Below are 23,558 nucleotides of genomic sequence, written 5' to 3' on the forward strand. Positions count from 1 at the left end.
AAACCTGTGCCAGTATTCTTTCTGTCTCTCTCCATCTCTGTCACACGACGCAATCACACACAGCAGATGGGCCACACTGGCCTTTTCTCCCCTGTCTACAGACACACAGGCATCACACTGAACTGTCCAGTCACATTTCAGAAATTCAGCTGCCACATGGAGCCATCTCAGGGGCTGAAAGATGCAGAATATATCTGTTTTTCAGTAAATGACCATTTTAAAATGCCTTCACAAATAATCTATGTCGCATATCATCATATGAATTCAGCTGTCATGGCCCTTTTTATGTTTTGCACATTGCACAATTTTTTTCTTTTTGATTGACAGTTTAATTTTTCAGCACGGTTTATGTAGCAAATCAATGCAGAGCTCCAGTTGGAGATGACAAGACCGTTGAAATACTGGCTACAAGGTCAAAAATTGATTGCTTCATGCATCTCTCATGGGCCATCAGCTGTCTTTGAAAGCATGACCGTTCAGGTAGTTTAGGTGAAGTTGTGGGGATGAACAGCCCATAGCTGACCTGGTCCAGTCAGGTTTTGTTTGTTCCTGCATCTTTAATGGTTTCCATTGCTGGCCGCTTGGTAAAATAAGCCTCCCAGTGCCTGCCAGCTGTTTTTTTTTTTCTTTCAGCTTCACGAGTTGATTGTGTGATGGTCAGTCACCCCCATCTTTCACATGATGTCTCAAGGTTATTGGCTGCAGACAACGAAATGGCATTGACCACTGTGTAATCCCTTTAAATTTAGATATTGGGCAATGGAAGTTTCTGGTTATAGTGGTTGTTTTCCAAAACCTTGTGCGCTGCATTTTTGGGCATCATAGCTGCCAGTGATACTGAAACAAGGAGAGTCTCAGTGTAATGGTTAACTGTATTTAATTTCTTACTTAAGTATTCCAAATGAAAAATAAAAATACTAAAATGTATTTAAAATACATTTATTTAATGCTAAGTACACTACAAGTACATTTACTTATTTATGTGCTTATTAAAAATACCCTGCAATTGTACTTGGTATACTAAACTGGTATGCTTAAAGTCTGCTAAATTGGAACAACTAATATTGTACGTAATGCACTTTAATTGTGCAGAAGTAGGGCTGAAGTCCAACTAAAGATATACTGAAGTATTTTTAATTGTGCTAAAGTGGAACTATTGTAAGTTTACTTTAGGTACACTTAAATGTTCTTGCATTTAAAGACCGATATTATTAAAAGATCGTACAATCCTAATCAGTAGTGACATTAAAACACATTTTAAGCTTAATATTATGAAATGTGCATTGTGCACAAGTAGTACTCAAAATAAAGTTTCATTATAATTTTTATGTCAGTAAGTCTCAAGCGATATGTAAGTAAATATGTTATGAACTATACTTAGTTTGAAATAAATGTGTTGTAAATATATTACTTTTCCTTCATCTTTCTCTTTATTGTCATTGTTTTTTTTTTTACTAGGGATGTTTTGATTCAATTTAAGTTAAGGCTTTGCTTCTTGAGAAGCGTTACTTTTTTTGCATAGAAACCTAGTTATGAAATGTTATTTTTTAAGGACCAGAAATCCTTTTTATCTCTTGTTCACTTCAATTAAGTGTGAACAGCTAGTTCAATCTCAGTTCTCTATATCCCATGCATCTCTAACAAATTCCTTCTCTGCTGTCTCCCTACAACACATTCTTGCCCTATTAGCATCTCATTATAAAACCAAGCGATGCAAGAGCCCCCTGACCTCTGTTCATGTTTTTGTTGTTCTGGATCTTATCATGTAGTTCACTCCACTCCTCCACGGCCAGTCCTGCATCAGTATATTTAGAATTGTGTGGGTTACATAAGCCGCTATTCCTTAACTCATGTGGAGAGATGGTCCTCTTCATTTCACTCTTTTAGTCTAAACCAAAAAAAAAGAGGAATTTCAATTTAAATTGTGAATTTTAACCAAGATATCTCAAATCTTTTAATGTCCTTTAATGGAAACGTTCTGGGTTTAATGCAAGTTAAGCTGTATCGACAGCATCTCATCCCTCAGTTTATAAGAACAACAGCTGTGCTTCCAGTAATGCACTTAGTGTAAAATTATGGAGCAAAGATATTTGTGCTGCTCGTATTATTTTAAATGTTGTTTTCTTGCATGTTGACAGTAGTTTAATGATTAAAAGCTTCGTAAGATTATTTTTCGAATCTTGTCTATTTTAACATTTACTCCCATACAGTGCCTTGACTTACACTGTAAGTGCATTACTGTAAACAGTTTGTTTCTCTTTTTAAGATGAACTCGATTTCTGAAATGGCACATTTGCAAGTGAAACCATATTCATTTGAAAATAATGCAAAGGTAAATGTGATTTTGTCCAGTGGGATTTAATAGGATCAATAAAGTTGTTTTTTATTGATTAATATATTTTTTCATCATATCAGAAGAGGGTTCCTGTAATTAAGTTTTGATGAAAAGAAACAAAGAAAAACATAATCTGACTAATCGTCTTAAAGCAGCAGGAACTGTTTTTCATTTTCTTTGAAAACTTATTGGAGGATTGGAGGGTTTCTTCTGTTCTTAATTGCTTTTTGGTACATAGTGACATAGTGGTTAGTCTATTTTTCTCCTCTAAATTTCATTAGAAACGTATGGAAGAGTGGTACTTTATATCAGTGCAATCCTGTTTTGAAAGCATCAGCTGTCTGATTCGCTGCCATATTGTCAGAAGGGCACTTGAAAGGAGAGTGTGTTTGAAGGTCAAAATTAGACATTGACGTGCAGGGAGGCAGAACAAAAAGTGTAGCCTGTATCTGCACATTAATTTCGGATTGGGGTGAGAGAAGAGGAGGTCTGTTAAATTTTTTATCCACCTTGTTTCAAGTCTGTTTTTATTTCTCTTCTCATACATTTATATCAGTTGCTTAAGAGGGATGTTTTCACGCAGAAGGTCGCGAGAGGTGACACTCTCGGGGGATGGAGGAGAAATCATGTTTTTTTTTTTTTCCTTTTTCTTTTTTTAGTGTGTAGGAGGGGATGAGGTTTTGGAGTGGATTCTCATTACCGCAGTGAAGGTTTTTGCTTACTCAGCAAACATTGGTTGGAGGTCACTGAGGTGTGTGTGTGGTCCAAGCTGGAGATGCATACTAGGGTCTCAAAGGGCTCAAAATTCACTGTGTGGAGTCGCACAAGTGTGTCCACAGACACGCATATACAAATGACTACTCTTGCCTTGGCTCCTGTCTTCCTGACCCAGAAAAGCAGAGTGCTCACGGGGCCAGTGTCCTGTTTCACATGCTCGTAGGGAAATGGACATTAATGCAGCCTTCTCGCTTACAGAAGAGAAAAAATGACAATCTCTCCATCCACAATACAGTGACCCTAAAAATGTCATTGCATTAGATTGCAAACTCAGTGTCGCTTAAAGAAAAACTTTCCAAGCAAAACATCTCGCAAAAAGAAGTTTGCCCCGTTTTGAAATAATAAAATAATAGATCTTGTTGAAATTGTTGACTATGAATTGTGAAATATTAGGACACTTGAGTGAACCTGAGGACAACTGACTAAATTCACTAAAAATAAAAAAATACAAGAGTTGGGAGATGTTAAAAAGCTAGTCTTTAGCGCATAGTTTGACTGCTGACCAGCACATTCTTAGGAAATAATTTGACCAGGTTCATGCATGATCAAAAACAGTCATAAACCAAGGAAAGAACTGACCTGCTGCAGAAATGACTAGTCAAATCACAGGAGTGTGGTTCCTCCTCATAATAGATTAGGCACTGCCTGCATTGGAAGGGTGTTGATGGTGGAATCAATGACAGGAGGGAACGAATGAGTCTAGGTTTTAACTGAGTCTCTGCCACTTTGACAGACAGATGTGCCTCTTGCCCCACCATAAGTAACTGTGTATTACATAAGCAGCCCCAGCAGAACATTGATCATGCACCCTTTAAACAATACATCACCTTTGTCCATTTCATGAGGTCAAAAGTGCCCCTGATGGTTGTCTCGCATAGATTTTTGTTCTGTTGATATAAGGTGCAGATATACAGTAGTCCACATTGCCACAATCAATTGGGTCACATTATTATTTTTCAATAGATATGTTTTTCAGGATTTGCATTAATTTTATTTTTGATTTGAGGTTATGCATACTTAAAAATAAAAGTTCTTTATAACCCAGTATAAAAAAAAAACAAATGCATCTTTATAGTGTAAATGTAGTAGAAATGTTCTTTACACTAAGAAAAAATGGTTCTGTTAAGAACTTTTCATTGCTAGATTCTTTGGAGAACCCTAGATGGTTCTTCCATTGCATTGCTGTGAAAACCCCCTTTTGGAACCTTAATTTTTAGAGTGTATCTAAGATTGAGGTTGTTAGGATTGAAATGATTTTCATTTCTCTGCATTTGTCCATTCTGTCTGATCTGTTTAGTTTTGTCCATTGTCATGGTGGAATGTGATTTTTGTCATCCAGAGCTTAATAGCCCCATATACCTGCGGCATGTAATGGAATTTTCTCTCACACGCTGCTGAAAAGACGCAACAAAAATGTTATCCGCCTTGGGCCAAACAAATACTGACAAGAATGTTAAGTGAAATCGATTCAATGCTTCTTTTCTTTCTCTGCTATACCACACGGCAATTTTACTTTTTTCTATGTAAATAAATGCCTTTTGCTCATGCATGATTATTTATAGACAATCTCCTGCAATTGCTAATGTGCAATCCCTGTCACTAATGATTTGATAACAGCATTTTTTTATTGTTCCTTCAGGGCTGATCTTGATGCATGACTCAAACTGTGCATAAGAGGTAGTAATCATTTAGAAATGTCTTTTTAGCGCACAGTTTAGCTTGTCGCTGCATTGTTACCACAAATGGCAGGACTCAAAGCAAATTTGGTATTTGTAAACGCCTGATCAGAGATGTGTGGCTTCGTTTGTGCTCCTTTGACTACATTTTGCATGCTGACATTTTAAGGTGACAGGAAATGGTGATGCCCTTTAAGCTAACGCAGTCAGGATTCAAACAGGGTTAAAATTATGTGTGTGTTCTTGAATGATCTGATCTGTCTAATATTGCAAGAGGCTTTGCATTGTTATGTGACAGATGGGTCCTTATCCCGAGAACTTGCCGGATTCAGCTGTGTGTTTGTATATATAAGGACAGGTTTGTCAGATATGGATATGACAGCTTGCTTGTTCCAAACAAGAGAAAAAACAGTATGGTAAATCGTTTTTAATTTACTCTGAATTAAAATATCCAGCCTGTAGAGTGCAAGAGTTTAATAACTACTCACTCTCATGCATGATTTTCAATGACGAAATTGAGTTATTCATCCTACACTCTCAAACTACTTGTATAAATTAATATTTAGCAATAAACTAATAATTTATAACTCTAAGTCAATAGCTTGCAGTACCATCAATAATACCATCCTTTTTAGCTTTGCCATTTACAATGCTTTGGATGCATCAAGCAGATCATTCCTTTATAAAAGAATAAAGAAATACACACATTTTTGCTGGTTTTAATGTACATTTTGTTTTAAATAAAAGCTTATAATGTTAGAGCTGGTTGATTTGGTTTGGAGTTTTGCTTTATGGATTTTTTTCAATGCCTGTGGTGAAAATGAATGGGGAAAATGCCAAGGTCACAAAAAAGTGGATGTCATTGTTGCACTCTATTCAAATCTCGATTCATTTTCTTATGTTTTCCAATGGGCTCAACTGTGCTGGTCACTGAAAAGGTTACGCAGTCACCCCCGATATTCACGGTTCATCCATTTTTTGAGGCATGTGTTTGAGTAACCTTTACATCAAAAGGAATGTCTCCCAGGACTTGAAGCTGCTAAGGAGTGAAATCATTGCTTTTGTGCGCACCTTAAGTCTTTTTTCTGTCTTTTTCTTTTGCCATCGCTGTCGCTCTCTCACATTCTTTCTCTGTTTGCTCTCTAAAGACCATGAAGATGGAATATAGATGCGCTGGATTGCTCATATAGCTGACAAGCAGTCAGCAGGTGTGGCTTGTTCTGCCAGTATGACTGTCAGTGGAAAGAAGGCAAAAGTCTTGTTCCAAATGATCATACTACTCATATATATTTACAATATTCATACTGTGCTCAGTATGCCTTTTTCTCTTTATGCATTTCCATAAATGATATCCTGGAGAACACTTATATGAATAGAATCTCTATTGTATGCTGTATAAAGCACATCAAGTCAGCATGAAATGAAAATGTACCCTATCCATTTTCTAAATGCACGTTTCAAGCCTTAACATAAACACCTGATGATAATAATATAGTTTATTTTATTATAATAATAATAAATAACTTTACCTTATACAGTGCCTTTTAAAAACAGCTTCTCAAGGTGCTTTACACAGAAACAAGCAATATAAGAATAATAATACAAAAAGTTAAAACTACCATAATCAAGCAAAAGCTAACCTAAAAATCCTAACCTGTACATTTCATTTAAAAAAAAAGTTTTGACCTTGTAATGGTCAAATAAAATGTCATAACAGGGTCTTTTGGTGAAAAATGAGACTTCTCTCTGGTGACGTAGGAAGTAGACCCAACGCAAATCTCGCAGGAGCGGGTGGTTTTACCTTTACTGCGGTCGGGAGTGGGCGGTCAAAAAAAATATAGAACAGATCCCGCAGTCCCAACGATTACTTTACACCACCCCCATTGTCATTTTGCTTTTTTGTTTTAGAAATAAAAATAATTTAGCTCAGATGGAAACCGAAAGCTTCTGCTCTGCTCCATACAGCCAGGGTTGCCAGGTCTGAATGACAAAACTAGCCCATGCCAGTCAAAAACAGACAAAATCTTTCAATACGAGCATTTCAGTCTAATGTTAATTATTTCAAAACCTGAAAATTTCAAAACATATTCATAAGGTATTTCAAACCTTTACCCCATGGGGGGAAATCAAATCACTGTAACAGTTTAAAAGTATCCCAATTCCGTGGAAAAACATGGACTTGGAGGAGGCAGATTTGACTAATCACAGGTCGAGAGTAAAGAGAGATGACTGGCAAGACCATGCTGGAGGATTTATTGCTCAACAGATCCTGAGCTCATTGACAAATATCTGACCTTGTAAGATGTCCTCTCTACACAGAGTACGCATAATCATGAAATGGAAAGTCCAAGTAAACAGTGAGCACTCATTCAAAAGCAATTTCAATACCCCGCTTATTGAGAGTGGTTCCCAGATGCGCGAAAATTATATACATTAGAATGCTTGCAGGAGCAGGAGGGACTGGACACAAAAATCACATGAGCAGAACACACAAGTTGTGGTAGTGGGCGGTAATGGCTAGAAATTCAGTGGTCCCGCGCAGACCTCTAGTATGAAGGACTTCTCCAATCATTTAGTCCCTGCATAAATCCCTGCAAACTCATGTTCGTCTGCCTCCATTTTTGAGTGCCACGGCCACATCTCAACATCCAGTCAACATCCAATGTACAGAAACAAGACCCAATCCTACAATTTTTCAATTCGATAATCTGATACACATATATGGAAAAAAAGACCTGTCGCTGCTTCCATTTCATTGCGACCCTAAACTAGTCTAAACCGGGCATGTCTGAAGCTGGGAGATGAGCAGGCCAACCTGCTAAGCCAGCTAAGACCAACAAGCCACTGTAGACTGGATTAAAGCTTTGTTTTTCAGCAGGGTTGTGTATGATGTATTGAAAGAATACTGGTACACTGTTACAGATCAGAGACCTGTTAGCAACTGGCTCCCATGTGTGCTGATTAGCGCTTCTCGTTCTCGCACGTCGACTTCTCTCACCCATTACCCATCAGTAACACGTTACTGCCAAGCACCCACCTGACAAATTACTGTTACCATGGAGACCATATGCACATGCTTTTTAACATCCCTTCTGCCTGGTGTCCGTTCTTCACAATTAAAAACGTCACACAAAGGTTAAAAGCACAAAGATGCCGCAGTTTTTTATAGTGTCATTGAGAATGAGCTAGTCCTGTTGCACTTGATCAGTGATAGTATCTACCATATTTTGATGTTTACCATGTTACTGACTGATTATCACTGATTTTTACAGGTTTGTATACTGTGATACCTTATCCTGGTATCCTGCTAGTATCGATAAACATGCTATTTGCATGGTTTGTTAATACTCTATTCCAGCACCATTCAAGTACCTTGATATATGAGTATGTAAAATCAGATTAAGATTTTGGCTTGGTGGATGATAAAATAGGTGATAAATCCATAGATTTGCATTGTAGGAGGTACTCTTATGACTAAGTCACCACCATTCTTTTGTGCACAAGTGTCTTTGTCTGAACAAGTTTTCTGCTTTCACAAGATTGAATAGATATGTTATTTATGGTTATGCATGTCCATCTTTTTTCAGTAGGTTAACCTGCACTCTTGAATTAGCACTGAACAAATATATGAGGGCACATAATGGGAATGTATTCCAATTTTTAATAACACTTAAAAGGATCACTAAAAGATGTTCGTTAAATTTGGGTTACACTGACATAAAAGAAATTACATGATACAAGATGCATTTAACCTCAGGTCTTAAAAAATGTTAATTTCCTTTTAATGCCGGTGCAAATCAAAGTTTTTTTATCGCTGAAGATGTTCTCTCTCATTAGTTATGCTGAGCACACCTCATCTTTCACCTTTCTCCTTTCCATAATCATCAGTTCTCTCCCAAATTGAGTTCATTTCTTCCTGGTCTGGCATTGCAGTGACATTTACCAAGTGCATCTTAAAAGGCTTTAATCGGTCTTCGTCGTGTTTGTTTTTGAGTTGCTGTGGAAACACGACATGTAAATGAATGTCTAAGTGATCCATCATCTTTTCACTTTTTCCTCACACTCAAAGTCTCACTTTCGCCCTTTCTCTGTTCAGCAGTACTCTTGCATGGCCATGACACTTTTCTAAGTGTGAGAAAACGAACTCTGCATGTTCCTATGGGCTGTCGTCAGCCATGTTTGTTGTTGTTTTTGGATTGGGAAAGACCTGACCAAAAAAAGAAAAATAAATGTCCCTGTATGTTCCATAGAATTCATGTCATTCTCATATTGGCTGGGTCATTTGTGCTATGCAGTACTTTCTATTACTTCTAAAAATGTAAACATATTGTGTTGTAACTTAAGGAAGTATTTATACAAAAGATTTAGCAGACTTTGAAATGACAATGAAACAATGAAAGTAAGTATTTGAGCAAGTATTTGATGTTTTGAGCTGTCTCATGATTATATACTTGATTATTTCCACCCTATTCATTTTATTGCTATTTGTGTAAACTAATAACTAAAATTATCCATTGCACAAGGAATTGACAGTTAAAGCGGTCATGATGCGATTTCAAGTTTTCCTTTCTCTGTGGAGTGTTACAAGCTGTTCGTGAATAGATAAGATCCCTAAAGTTGCAAAGACTCATAATTTTGATTATTTATTTTTATATATTTTTTTGTTAATCTTTAAAAATCTTGATATGATATTATCTATGATTTTATTATCTGTAATGTTACTAAGCAGGCTGAAATCGCTTGCTAATACTTACTGATGATGTTTGTGCAATTGTTTTCCCACCCATAATTACGTCACTTCTTGAAGGAAGTTTTATCTGTGATTTTTGTCTTTAAAAATTCCCAGTTATTTTTATTTTATTTGTATGTATATATAACATTTAATCCAATATTACATTGCATATAATGGGCACATGGAAATGTTCTCATAGTAGGAATTACTATTGGGCACCGCATGTGGGCAAAGACCCCTGGTGTCATCTACTTATCTGCTATTGGTTGGTTTGACAAATATCCGGACTGAGTCTTCCATATGGTGACAAAACAAACACAGCCAGAAGCTAATGACACTGGCATGGTGACCAGGTGTTTTTATGAAAGGAAGTAATTGGCTGGAAATGTACTGTACACCTATGTGATGGGCAAACTCTCACCATGTTTCTGTTGAGGTGGCATACTTGATATCATTGCCAGTTCCCTTTTTGGGCTGTGGTTTTTTTTTTTCTCAATGTGGATTTCTCCAGAGAAAGGACATCTACCTGAAGCATTCATGCAGGACGAGGGTTGACCGAATTTAATTCTACCAGGCAGGAGAGAATTTGATCAAGCCCCCACACGGTGTCTGTAATGGAGGTGATACCATCAGTGTGGTATAGTTATTACAGGCCCAGGTAGGATACATGATGTAGGCAGGTAGGATTGTGATAGTGACCCAAGGATGATCTACCACATCTACTTCTTAGCATCCCACCCCATCTTGTTTACCTTATGTGACCCAGTTTCTTCCACCAGGTTAAACACTAATACATCAGCTTGTTGTTACTCTTATAAACCACCTCTGAGAGGAATATGAAAGTTACCAATGCCATCAAAGAACAAATACAAGAAGCAGTAAGATGCTTTTTCAGATGCATTTTGTCTCCTACGTTCCCCTGGAGAAACACGCCTAAATCTCAAGATGGCAAAAAATAACATTGGCACATCTCAAACCTCCTTATACATATGATCTGTAGGATTCAGATTAGGGGTCGACCGATTATCGACCTGGCCGATTATCGCCGCCGATATTAAGCATTTTTATGATTATCGGTATCGGTCATTTTCAAAACCGATTCGCCGATAAAATAACTTAATTTTGAAATGCGCTATTTGGCTCTGATGCAGCCTGTCAGAACTCACCACTCTGTGGCCTAAAGCAATCTCCGCCCACCGCCCATCTGATTTGTTGGGAGTCACGAATCCGACCAATCAATGCGGAATTCACTCTCACTCCGAAAGCGCTTGTTAACTGGAGCTGCTTCAGTGATCACGCATCAGTTGTCTCTCAAAGGTAAGGCAGCAGCAGACATTGCTTAAGTTGCAATAGATCCCAATCCACTCAATATTACCTATGATTTCCGCGATGCGGAAAACGCAGACGGAATCGCGGAATCCAGTCATATAAATGGAATTTACTGTATGACGCGGAATGTCACGGAATTTGTCAAAGTTTGGATGAATTAATCAAAAGTAGGTCAGTACACTTAAATAGATCGCGATATGGACTAGTATCTGTAAATATTAAGCCGCAAAAATACTATTTAAATATGAATCCAGCATGTTCTGAGTGTCTCTGTGTATGTAAATGGAACAGACGCGCGGTTTTGTTTTCTACACATACAAAGTGTGCGACGCTTGCGGTGATTTCAGCTTCTGTCGTCTCACTACATGAGGACATAAATACATGAACAACATCTCCAGAACTGCTCTGACTCCCTCTGAGAGTCACTGTGGGAGTACTACACTCAACCAACACCAGGGAAGGCAGTTTTTGTCAGAGCCCTTGTTATTCTTAATTTTGACATTAATTTTCATTTTTACACCAGACATATATATCGGCTCAAAATATCGGTTATCGGTCTACTTGATCTGTAATAATCGGTATCGGCATCGGCCTTGAAAAACACATATTGGTCGACCCCTAATTCAGATACAATGATGTGTTTGCCAAGCATGCACCTGCCTTTTGCAATTATGTAAGAACCTTTTGGATCTGCATTATGGTACAGATAAACATGCAGTGCCTTGCCACGAAGATGGCAAGACCGTTTCTGACCTTCACTGTTTATGAGGGGTTATCTGATCTAAACATATTCATTCCAGTATGAAATGTAATTCTCCCAAGAAACATATCAAGAAAGGGCGCTACACCCTACTCAAGTTCATGCGATCCCTTGGGCAGAATGAATTTAGCATCTGCTGGACAGCAGGCGAAGTGAGACCGGCATTGACAAAACTAAACGCGCTGTATAAGATTTCCCACTCTTTGCAACAATAGCCCACAACATGCAAGCCAATCTAATCAACATGGAACCGAGGTGTATTTTTAGTTGCATTTCACCTTCCCAGTGATGGCTGTCTATTTTCCCAATCAAAAATTGGTCTCTTCTACAGTTTGAGCTAAAAAGGATTAGCCCAAATATGTTTTTCTCCCTCTTGCCAGTAAAGAAAGTGATCGTTGGCCACCTGTTCCAGCTAAGTGCTAATTCTGGGAACAAAAGCTTAGTGCTTGCCTGGATGTGAGTAATGTAAAAACACCTCATTCACGGCAGTTGGCGGCTAGCCATCCTGGGTCACCGGCTTGCACTGAGCTGATCAAATCCATCTCCACGGTGACTGTGCATGTCCCTGCTAAACCATTATCCCTCCGCAGTTCAGGGTAAATGAGGGCTAGCGCATTACATGCTGCGAGTGAACCTGCTGCAAGCAATTAGGTCTCTCCCAATCCTCTGTTTTCCTTTGTCTGTGATTCACATCTGTTCTTTGACAACTACACTCACTGTTGCATAAGTGACAACATATGATTTATGCTGCTGGACAACAGCCAATTTTGGCTTGGTTTGTGAATGTTTCAGCTACAGCTGAGCAGTATAGATAAAACAATTATACCACTGTATTTTTAAGTCGATGGACAATTTTTTGCAGTTTAAATGTATCATACTGTATCATACGGTGGCTGAGAGAGCTCAACTTAAGAAAACACATGCAAATAGAAAATTATGAAAGCAAATTATGAAAACATCAGTTTGACAACACATGTGAGCTGCAAATACTCACAACACAATCAAATACAGAAATGTGCTGCCAGTAGCACAGACCACAACGGAACCCTTACGGAAATGAACAATGGTTTTACTACAAATAAAACCAAAAAACTATGGTTACTTGTAGTTAAACCATGATAACTACAAATTAACCATGGTTTTGCTACACTAACCATTGTTTAACCATGATATTTGTAGTCAAACTGGTTATACAAATTGTAGTCAATATGCCACAAAAACCATGGTTAGTGTAGCAAAACCATGGTTAATTTGTTATAAAAATTAACCATGTTTTATTGTAGTAAAAGTGTAGTAACCATGGTTTTTGGCATATTGATTACCATTTGTATAACCAGTTTTACTACACATACCATGGTTAAACTATGGTTAATATAGCATAACCATGGTTAATTTATGGTTACCATGGTTTAACTATATTAACCATGTTTTTTTGGTTTTATTTGTAGTAAAACCATAGTTAATTTTCATAAGGGAATTACCATATAGTATTAACCATGTTTATTTTATTATTATTATTTAAATAGTAAAACCATGGTTAATTTTCGTAAGAGAAGTTGTAAAAGTAAGTTAGCCAGCTTACATAATGTTTCATAGTTACAGTAATTGTGTTTTTCGTCAGCTTATTTAGGCTAATAATATCCAAAAAAGCTAAGGAATCATGTGATCAGGGTGTTAAAATGAACAAAAATCTCACCTTTCAGAGTAGACATTGATAAGCATGTCCAAGCCTGGTTCATCACTTGTTGCGCTTCCCTTAAATATTTCCGATGGGTCTGTACGTATTTGCAGAGCGTTTCTATTTGGTTGTGTTGCGAGTATTTGCAGTGCATTTCTGTATTTGGTCGTGTTGTGAGTAATTGCAGCACGTGTTGTCAAACAGATGTTGTTCTCCTAATTTGCTGGTGTTTTTTCTATTTGCATGTGGTTTTTTCATTTGCAGCGCGTTGAGCTCTTTCGGCCACCGTAGTATTAAAACATTTTTTGACTATAGCTCTCATACTTACACATGTTATCGTCATGGTGTTTAAAGCCTCAAAATATGATTTAGCGTCTTGTGACCCTGCAGCAGGCAAGCTGAAAAAGGCACCAATGCTTTGCAATTTTTTCTAAGTACAGGGACTGCTTTTCCCATTTGGTCTTACTTCTTAAGATCGTAAGTAGCTACAAAAACAATGCAGCCACTAGTGTATCAGAAATCGGAACGGCCCCTCACCAACACCTGTAATGAGATCACAAGGTATTGCTGTTTCTTTTTGTACGTACTATAGTCAGTGAGTCCCTTGGGTTTTTCAGTGTTGCAGTGCATAAAACCTAAGTGCTTCAATCAAATTGACTCTTTAAAAATTAACTTTTATCTTGTTACATCCGTTTTGTACATCAACCCAATATTTTTGCAGTTGTTTAGAATATTAGAGTGGAACCTCTTTCACAATTGTGCACATTTCTCTTAAAAGGGACGAAATTCAGAGCTCAGAGAAGCTGTTGCAGCCCTGTCCTCAGTTTTAGCCTTCACTTCAAGTGGACTTGAAGACAGCATGAGGGAAGCAATGTGTGTCCATCATTTGCGTGATTAGAGCTTGAAAACGCTGATTGCCACCAAGTACTTAGCCACCACTGATGGCTTTATCCTACCACTCCTGCCTATTACATTCAATCTTTGCACCATTAGTCAAGCACATAGACAAAAAAGGTAGATTTACTGGATTATCACTTTCTATCATCTGTTCTTTTTTTTATTTGATTTTTTTTTAAAGCACATGCATATATCCATTCACCTACAGTTGTACGTGTACCGTTTGGGAAAGAGACTGGGCCTGATCATCTTTGATCCACTGGGATTAGATTGAAGTTGGACGGGGTCTTGAATCGGTTGTAATGCTTGGCGCTTTCATCCTGGAAGATTAAATTAAAGGCAGGATCAGAGATCAGGACCGTCTGCTAGAAGCTGCTTTGAATGCAGCATTGGAGAGCTTCCTGTTTTGCGTTTTAAACTCCAATGTCTTGTTGTCACTGCTAAACTGAGACAGTTGAATTTAAATAATTTGAATTTGACCTACTTTCCTAACATGTGCTCTGGTGTTGAGCGCAGTGACGTCAATCGGTGGCTCTCGCAGCAAGTGCTGCGCACAGTCTGTGATCCCCTCATGCGGAGAAGACTAGTCTCAGGTGTAAATTTGACTTGGAACTGAAGATGCGAATGTAAAGAGTTTGGTGGGTCAGGCATATTTTAATGCATTTAGATTTCTGTGTGTCAGTGGCCTGCTCCCCACATCAATTCTATTCAAATGTTCAAAACCACTGAACACACAATACAAAATTAACATATCTGGTGAAACAAAATATTACCTGGGAGATTTATTAAAAAACTTTGTGAAGTGGGGAATTTATCATGTAAAGTGGGATTTCAGTAACAAAATGGAGAAGAATGTTATACTATTAAACAGATTTTCTGTACAATTATGACAAACTTATTAAACTTATAACCTTGCTACTGTTTAAGCCACTGTATTGCATGTGCTTAAACCATTCATGTAAAACTTGTAGCAAATTGTAGCTTATACAGTGTAATTTTTTTTCTTTGTTATAGAATTTTTCATGTTTTTGATTTGTTTATCCCACAGAATCCATCTCAGGTGGGAACGGCCCTACAGGTGTTTTACAACCTCTGCAGTCTGAGAGAGACCATAAGAAGTGTAGTGGATGGATACAGGACATCTGTGCAGGAGAATGTTATTAATGCCCTGGACATTAAAGTCCTTACTCAACCTGCTAACACTAGAGGTTTGTAGTTTGGTGCATTTGTGGCTGTTTTAGAGTGCTTGCTGATTCTGCATTGTATTTTAATATGTGCCTCTCATGTCTGCTGTGTTTAGGTGCCCCTGGCAGAGCTGTCATGCCCACTCCAGGGAATACAGCTGCATTTCGAGCTGCCCTTTGGACAAATTTAGAGAAACTAATGGACCAGATCTGTGCTGCGTTTGGTCAGGTATGCATAAGTCATCAAACTCACACAGATGTTACTATTATGAAACACTGTTAGTGTCATTAGGCAAAACACCAGCAGTTCACAGATGGCTGTGGTATTACCATGTCCCACTCTGAACTTTTTAGAACTCCTGTTAATGGTAGAGAGAGGATGCTTAAGTGGGGAGGGAAGATTTCTATCACTCTTCTCCACTCATACATGCTGTTCAAGTCCATGCATTACTTGGCAACTTGCAAAGCTTGATGCATAAGTTGCTTTTGGAAATATATTGTTGGTAAAGAAAAATATACAAATCAACTCATCTGATTTTGTATTAAATGCATGAGCATGATGCATTAACTAAGTGCATGATATTAAAACTTGTTAATAGATCTACTGTATGAATGCAGTAAGAATTGTACGTTTTTTTTTTTTTAAAGCCAAGTGTTAAATTTAGATCATGCTTGAAAGGGGTCTTTGAATATATTGGTTTAATTTTCTGCTATGTTCCTGAACAGGTGCAGCACCTGCAGAAGGTTCTAACCAAAAAGAGGGACCCAGTGTCTCATGTGTGCTTTATTGATGAGATTATCAAGGTGAGATGGAAAATATGTTTTTGTTGTGTATGACGGAAGAGTTAAGCGGTAAAAAAAATGTTGTAAAGTCGCACTGGGAAGTTATGTGTCGATAATGTACGTATCCCACGAGTGAAGAGTTTGTCCTTGATATGTAGTGATTTATTACAAAGGATTTTTGTGTGCTGCCCTTGCCTTTGGCTGGCCTGCCTGCATAGCCCCTGCTGGTTCACTTGCTGCTGGCACATTAGCAGTAAATGACATCCTAATTGGTGTCTGCAGGTGGCTGGCCCCTCTGTGACAAGGTTATCTACCCCACACGCATACACACATGCACACACACATGCACACACATATATCCACCACACATTTTCAGCCAGACAGTGATGGGACAATTTTATCTACATTCTCCATTTGGCTCTGGGTGACTTTGTGAACTAGCAGGAGTGTGACAAGAACAGTGTTCGCAAAGGCATATGCAATGCGCTTCCCCTTTGGTATCCCAGACATCCGTGGCTCTCCATTCCTTCAGTGGCGAATTTGGCTAATTACAGCCGGTAATTAAGGTGCTATTTTCTGCTAAATGAAGGGCTAAACTGTGAGATCAGAACAGTTTAGAAAGGGGTGGTAAGATTTCACAGATGGATTTGATGTGGGGTATTTGATGTAGCTGATGTGGGGCATAGATTTTTGGTTATCTAAAGCAGAATTGTGACTTGGAATGGCATACTACTTGTACTATATGTTCTGTGTGTATACTGTGCACAGCATGCAAATTTTACACATGCATTTTTATATTTCAATGAGAATTTTGTCCATAATAATTTTGTAATTTAGATATAATTTAAGATTTATAAACACTCACAACATAAAATACTACATCGCTCAACCAATGAACCAAAAACAATATCAACCACAATTTTAAACATCGCTTTCTTGACGCATTGTTTGGCTGAATCAACAAAATTAGATTACAATAATGCAATTTCATGATAACTGCACACCACTTGCTTTAAACGTAATGGGGTCATGCGACAACAACATAGCATACTACTGTATACTAATGTTTTCTGTTGCATAAAGTATACCACACAGTATGTTAGTATTCCATTCCGAACACAGCCATAGTTGTGTCGTTTTCTCTCTCTCTCTGTTGGTATTCCTCCCATCTTCACTCCGTAAACAGTTTCGGGGGAGATGAGTTGAGCGGCTTCTAATCACCTCTTGGAAATCGAGATTTTCGGTAAGAAGATTGAGGTCTGCAGGAATGGGGGGGGGGGGCGTTTCCATGGCAACACCTTCTCCCACTCTCCCATAAACCTTTTTCTTTCCTTGTTGAAAAACAGAAAGGAAAAGCAAAAAGTTAGATTTGAGAGTGGTTTTGCGAAATTTGGCTCTTTTGAATATGTAAGAAAAAATTACGCATGATGAACAGAGATAAAAGTTCAAATAATGCTACATCATATGTGTGCTGATTTAAATATAATGCTTCATAGACTGAAATGTGTTTATCTTAAGTTGACAAGCTCACATTTTGTATAAAGTAAAAGCTCAATGACTCTAAGTAGAAAGGGACACCTTGAAATTCAAACCACCCAGAATGACTGACAAGAGTGTCATCGAGTGCTCAGACAGCCGTCAGCTGTAGATGAAAGAGGTGCCCGACATTTAAAATGCCCCGTGAAAGGTGTTGCAGGGCAGGCACCTCTTTTGGAGCCTCACAAGCCTGTAAAAAGCCCTACAGCGCCTCTGAACCTTTAGTTTAACAAGATGCATGCAGGAGACAGGACACATATGCAGTATAGGAAAACACATACAGGAACTTTGTGCAGGAGTCAATGTACAGCACAACAAAGCTGCTGTCGGATTCCCTGGAGACTGGAAAAGGTGGGTGAATGCCATGTTTTTTTGTTTTCTTTCTCTGCCTCCACTTCGAAAGCTGTTTTCAAACTCCCACAATCTCACACCTTTATTTGTGGCAAAAACACCCCCCACACAGGCACCCATCGGAAAGCAAAACCGCTACATTTAACAGTTACACAAGTAAAACAGACCTTCCAGTTGGATTCCCAGCTGCTTTTATGTAACAAACAAGCCTTCTGGCTCTCTGGCATGAGTTCATCTTCACGGATGGCACTCTTGTTCACTTCAGGTGTCATAAATGTGAAATACGACTCTACATCAGAAAGAAGAAATTGCCTGAAGTACTGGAGCATATATAAAACTCACTTGTATTTTAAAAAAAGAAAAAGATTCCAAGATTGGTTTTATTTCATTGATGATGGCACTGAAACCATGCCACTCTGTATGCTACTATACAAATTTGGCATGCACACTACAAGTTTGTGCAAAACCTGATTATCTGGTATGATTTCATAATGCACCAAAGGGTGTCTTGTGAACTGTAATGGACCTTTTGTACAATGGAGTTCATGTGCTCAATGTCACAAATTTTCCTTCATTTCCTCTACACTTACATTTTTTTTTTTATGTTCAATTAAAAAAAAAAAAAAAAACTTGCTGTGTATTTCCAGATTTAAAGATTGCAGTGTGGTCTTAGATTTTTGGACCCACTGTATATATACTTCATATTTTTAACTTTCAAGTCTCCATACTTCATCTTGTCTTTGTTTCTTTGGAGAATTCTCAAATTTGTAGCAGCAGAAATTGTGTGAGTCATAAGAGAGAGTCATTTATATCACTGTAAAGTCGCTGCAAACTACTTTAGCCTGATGTACGGCGAGTCAGCAGGGACATTCAGAGCAGGTTGATTTGCTCAGGTGATGTGTGGATGCAATGTCACTGAAACAGTACTGCTGCTTGCTCTCTGTCTCCAGCAAAACAATAGATGTAGGAAAAGACAGAAACAGAGGAAGTGATTGAGGTAGTAGATAAACTCATCTTTAATGGCCTTGAGCTCTGTACTAAAATATATCTGGCTCACCCCATTCCCCCTGTGTAAATTAAATTAAACCTTGTACAATAATTGTGCATCTTGTTGTCTGTAAATTGACAGTCTATGCAAGTTACACACACTGTGTCAGGCACACAAATACTATTTTGGTCAGTAAATAAATCTGACTGAATTCATATGATTTAAATGGTCTATAAAGTAAATGTGATCTCCCTTTGTATGTAAATTAGATTTCAAAATACAGTTTGTACTAATTTCTCAATAGCTCAGCAGTGGAATTGATATGGTAAGGATCAGACAAACTAACTGCTTCTTTATTTGGCTGATCCTGAGACACTCCAGCCTCTTTACACACACATAGTGAGAAGTGGTTAGATTGGCAAATGCCATCAGCATTAGACCATATTTGTTTTGTCATGAACAAAACAAATGATTATTTGCCATAGACTTCCCCGTTTACACACATACACAAACGGATCAGACAGTCATTATTCTGTCAATAATTGCTAATGCCAGTGTTGTCTGAGTGATAGCATAAATAGTGTGGGGGGGTGGGGGGTTCATATTATTTTTTATCCATTAAAAGTACACTTATTGCCAAACAAAATGTCTTGCACCAAAAATATTGTAATTTTGTTTAAAATGTGCTTAATTGCTGTGATTCTAGTTTTTATTTAGGGTGAATGTGACCTGGACATTAGTTTTATGATGTGTTATGGGTTGGAGCCATTAAAGGCAGTCATATCAGCTTTGTTTGCATAGTATGTTAATGCATGTTATGTTAGTATGTTATTATGTGTGTCAGAGGCCATTATGGTAAAGTTCATGTGTTTTCTCTCTTATCAGGATGGGCAGCCTGACATCTTGCACACCTTCTGGAGTTCAGTCACTCAGACGCTCTCCGAGGAGCTGCAGAAAGCCACAGCTGGTGAGTCTCAGTCTGGGGTTTTTGTTTAAGATGATGCCCCGCCATGCATCTCAAAAGCTCATTCTGTGTGTGAGTGTGTTACACAAGCTCCCCTCCTGTGCCAAGTCTCTCTCTTCTCCGCTCTTGCTTTCTTTTCATCACATTGCAGTCGGATTCAAACTCTATTACCCACGTACACTCTTCTGGAGTTGCTTTTGAGAAGACTGACTCTGTTAACCCTTTTCTCTACGAACTGAGCCTGTATTCTTTCTCAGATATTGTTCGTTCTTCACTTCCACTTCACACTATAATCTCAAGCCAGGGGGGCTCCTTGGAGAAGTGTTTACACTTACATAATCTCTGATGAATTTTAGAGCTCAGATACAGCCAATGATAGAGGCCATTATCAATACAGACACAAGACGATGATCTCTACACTGATCTCAGGGTGTTATCATCACTAAGAAGCTGGATAAATCAAGGTGTTTGGTCACAGAGAATATGGAGGAAGCTAATGCTGGGTGGTATGACCAAAATATATATATCACGGTATTTTTCAAAATTATACCGGTTTCACGGTACATGACGGTATTTTTTTTTCATGCATGACCGGGTGTTAACCATATTTTCTACTGATTGAGAGAGGAAATACTGCAGTATATTGACTTAGAATGCCCTATTTTACTGTCATGATGAGTGAACATTGTCAAAAAATACTGTTATACAAAATAATACGTTAACTAGGAGTCACTCTCATTTATAATCGCGGCATCATCTGATAAAATCAACATGCATCTACACTAAAGAGTGGCTATGCGGTTGTTTTGTCTATATTACTTTTTTGTCTCATGCATCGCACTGCCTGCATCTGAGTAACAAACTAAAAAAAACAACAAACAAAAAAGTGCATGTGACATTAACAGACGAACTACCCTCATATTTATAATTCCAAACAATCAGTAAGCGACAGGTGCTAGGAAACACTGTTTTGTACTCATTCCGGTATTGCGGTATTTTAAACATTCATATCATAACAAAAGTAAACACTTATTCGTATTCGGTATGAACCGGTATACCGCCCAGCACTAGAGGAAGCAGACCTTCAAATAGGAGATTCATGTGACTCCACAGGTGTACAAACAAAACCGACTCCCCTCTTTATTTCTTTTTAAATTAGCCTGTAACTTGGGAAGCTACAGTACCATTGCAGAATAGCTTTTTCCACCCAGTCTTGGGATAGATTTTAGACCCTAGGTCTTTAAAGCCCAAAGTATACTTGGGCAAAATTTGTCACCAGAATAGCATGCGCACCACCCGATTTTTGTAACTTTTTACGAGCACGTCACACATGCGCATTGACTTGGTTTTGCACTTATCAGTTATTCCACAAGGTGGCAACGCTGACCCATGCTGCTGTTTCACAGTAGAAAATGAAACTAAAGAGACGGAACAACAACAAAATAGTGGAGACTGCAACAACAACAGACAGACGCATTGACAAGCGCTTGTGTGAAGGGGTTATGAGATAGCAACTTTAGTTTAAAGGACTACAAAGACATTTTTACCAGTCATAATTTCTGGAGAAATATAGCACAGACAGAGTAAGATGAACTTTTCTAGAGCATGTGTCGACTGCTTGCATTCGCGCACGCTATCAAATGGAGTATAATTTGAAAGGCTGTGCATTCGACTGTATGCATACGCTAGAGCAGTGTTTCCCAACCACTGTGCCTTGGCACACTAGTGTGCCATGACAGGTTGCGAGGTGTGCCATGGAAATTTATCAAAAACTTCCTGTGTATTATATTTCGTTAAATCATTGCTATTGGTAATCGTTAAGTCTGTTTGTGGGTTTTACAAATATTCAACTAATGAAAACCATTCAAAAGAGTTTGTGACTAAACCTCGTAACGCCATTAGATCCTCAAATTGTCATTCAAACCTCATAACACCACCCCGCCTCCATTCAAAATGAAGTACCATGACTCACAGTTTGAAGACAGATGTCTACTTCGCAATGCAAGGGTAAATAAAAACTGATGTTTGAATAATTACAGTGGTTTCTTTACTCAAGAAACACTGCCTACAAAGGCTGATGTTTTTGTGTTTGAAGAGCGGAAAAGAGTCTTAGCATTTGCTGTCTAGTTGTAGCCAATATACTTTGGTACGTTTTAAATATCCTGTGTATAGTGGTTCATCTTTTATATCATGAGATTTTGGCCAAATGTATTAGACAACAAGAAAAACAGAGTGCCCATATAGCTACAATGCTACGAGTATAGCATACACTTTATAACTTGTAAATTGATGAAAACAGATGTGATTAATTTACCTCAGATGTGACCATTCTAATGACGGACAAAGTGCAGATCTCCATCATTCACTCGTCAAAAACCTTATTACAGTAACTCCATTTGAGCGTGATTTTCAGAAAATGCTAAGTGCAAGTGTCTGATCATATAAAGGCAAAATACCAACTCTGATGACACATTGTTAAAGGGATCATATGATACGATTTCAAGGTTCCCTTTCTCTTTGGAGTGTTACAAGCTGTTCGTGAATAGATAAGATCCCTAAAGTTGCAAAGACTAAAGTCTCAAACCCAAAGAGATATTCTTTATAAAAGTTAAGACTTGTCCACGCCCTCCTAAAACGCCTCATTTAAACACACCCCCACATGTTTACTTTGAGCTTAACACTGCTCCTGGGGATCCACTGTCCTGCAAAGTGTATTTACAACTTGCTTTTGCTCACCTGGCCTGTGATTTTTCCACGTTATCCTGAAGAGCTTGATTAGCTGGTTCAGGTGTGTTTGATTAGGGTTGTGATTGAACTATGCAGGACAGTGTGTACCTAGGAGCAGGGTTGAAGACCTAGCATTTTGACACTTGTATTGTATATCAACTGATGGTTTTCTAGGCTGGTGACAATTACATTTGTGTGTTTAACAAACAGTTTTATCTAAAGCAATTTGTTTGTCCATGTATTCTCAAAACCATGACCTTGCCATTGGGTTGTTGTTTTAAACCCCAGAAGGGATGTTTCATGAGCTATGGCCATTGTGCTCTTGATCTAGGCACTTAACTCTAAGTGCTTTAATAATAAACCACTTAATCACATTATTACCATCGTGTAGGACTTTTCGCCGCATTTTGCGACAGGATACACACACGGTAGTGCTCAACCGTTTGACGGCAAATAAAGAGCTTACCGTCTGTATGCATGTACAAATAATTAATTGCACTTGCAGCTTTCATAAAATTTAAAATGAAACACCCAAAGCTGTACATGGCATCATCACGAAGACGAACTATATGTTTATACGTGAAATTCCGGAGGGGACGTCGGATGGCGTCACATTGGGCGTAATGACGTGTGCCATTAATTGGACTATGTACTATAACATGTAAAACGGGAACATGAAAGGAATATTCTAAAAGCAACTCATGTAAATACCATAAATCATAATATTCGCTTATTTAGAATAAGGTAAATAATTAGATTACTGATGTCCATGTAAACGTAGTCACTGACTCATGATTGCAACTGGTGCCCATCTTAATTAGTGAGCTAAAGATCTCGGGCA

At 38.1% G+C, this 23,558-nt stretch overlaps 1 protein-coding gene across 1 annotated transcript in view; it reads left to right on the forward strand.

Annotated features, from left to right (window-relative positions):
* Positions 1-23,558, forward strand: part of LOC107658957 (conserved oligomeric Golgi complex subunit 5-like) — a 71,146-nt gene that overhangs the window by 26,294 nt on the left and 21,294 nt on the right. Inside the window, exons 8-11 of the mRNA XM_016447701.1 lie at positions 15,233-15,392; positions 15,485-15,597; positions 16,095-16,172; positions 19,912-19,993. Of these exons, the coding sequence (XP_016303187.1) occupies positions 15,233-15,392; positions 15,485-15,597; positions 16,095-16,172; positions 19,912-19,993 (433 nt within the window). The remainder of the gene's footprint in view (positions 1-15,232; positions 15,393-15,484; positions 15,598-16,094; positions 16,173-19,911; positions 19,994-23,558) is intronic.

Source organism: Sinocyclocheilus anshuiensis, unplaced genomic scaffold, assembly GCF_001515605.1.
Source record: "Sinocyclocheilus anshuiensis isolate Anshui unplaced genomic scaffold, SAMN03320099.WGS_v1.1 scaffold283, whole genome shotgun sequence".
In the NCBI taxonomy this organism is placed as follows: domain Eukaryota; kingdom Metazoa; phylum Chordata; class Actinopteri; order Cypriniformes; family Cyprinidae; genus Sinocyclocheilus; species Sinocyclocheilus anshuiensis.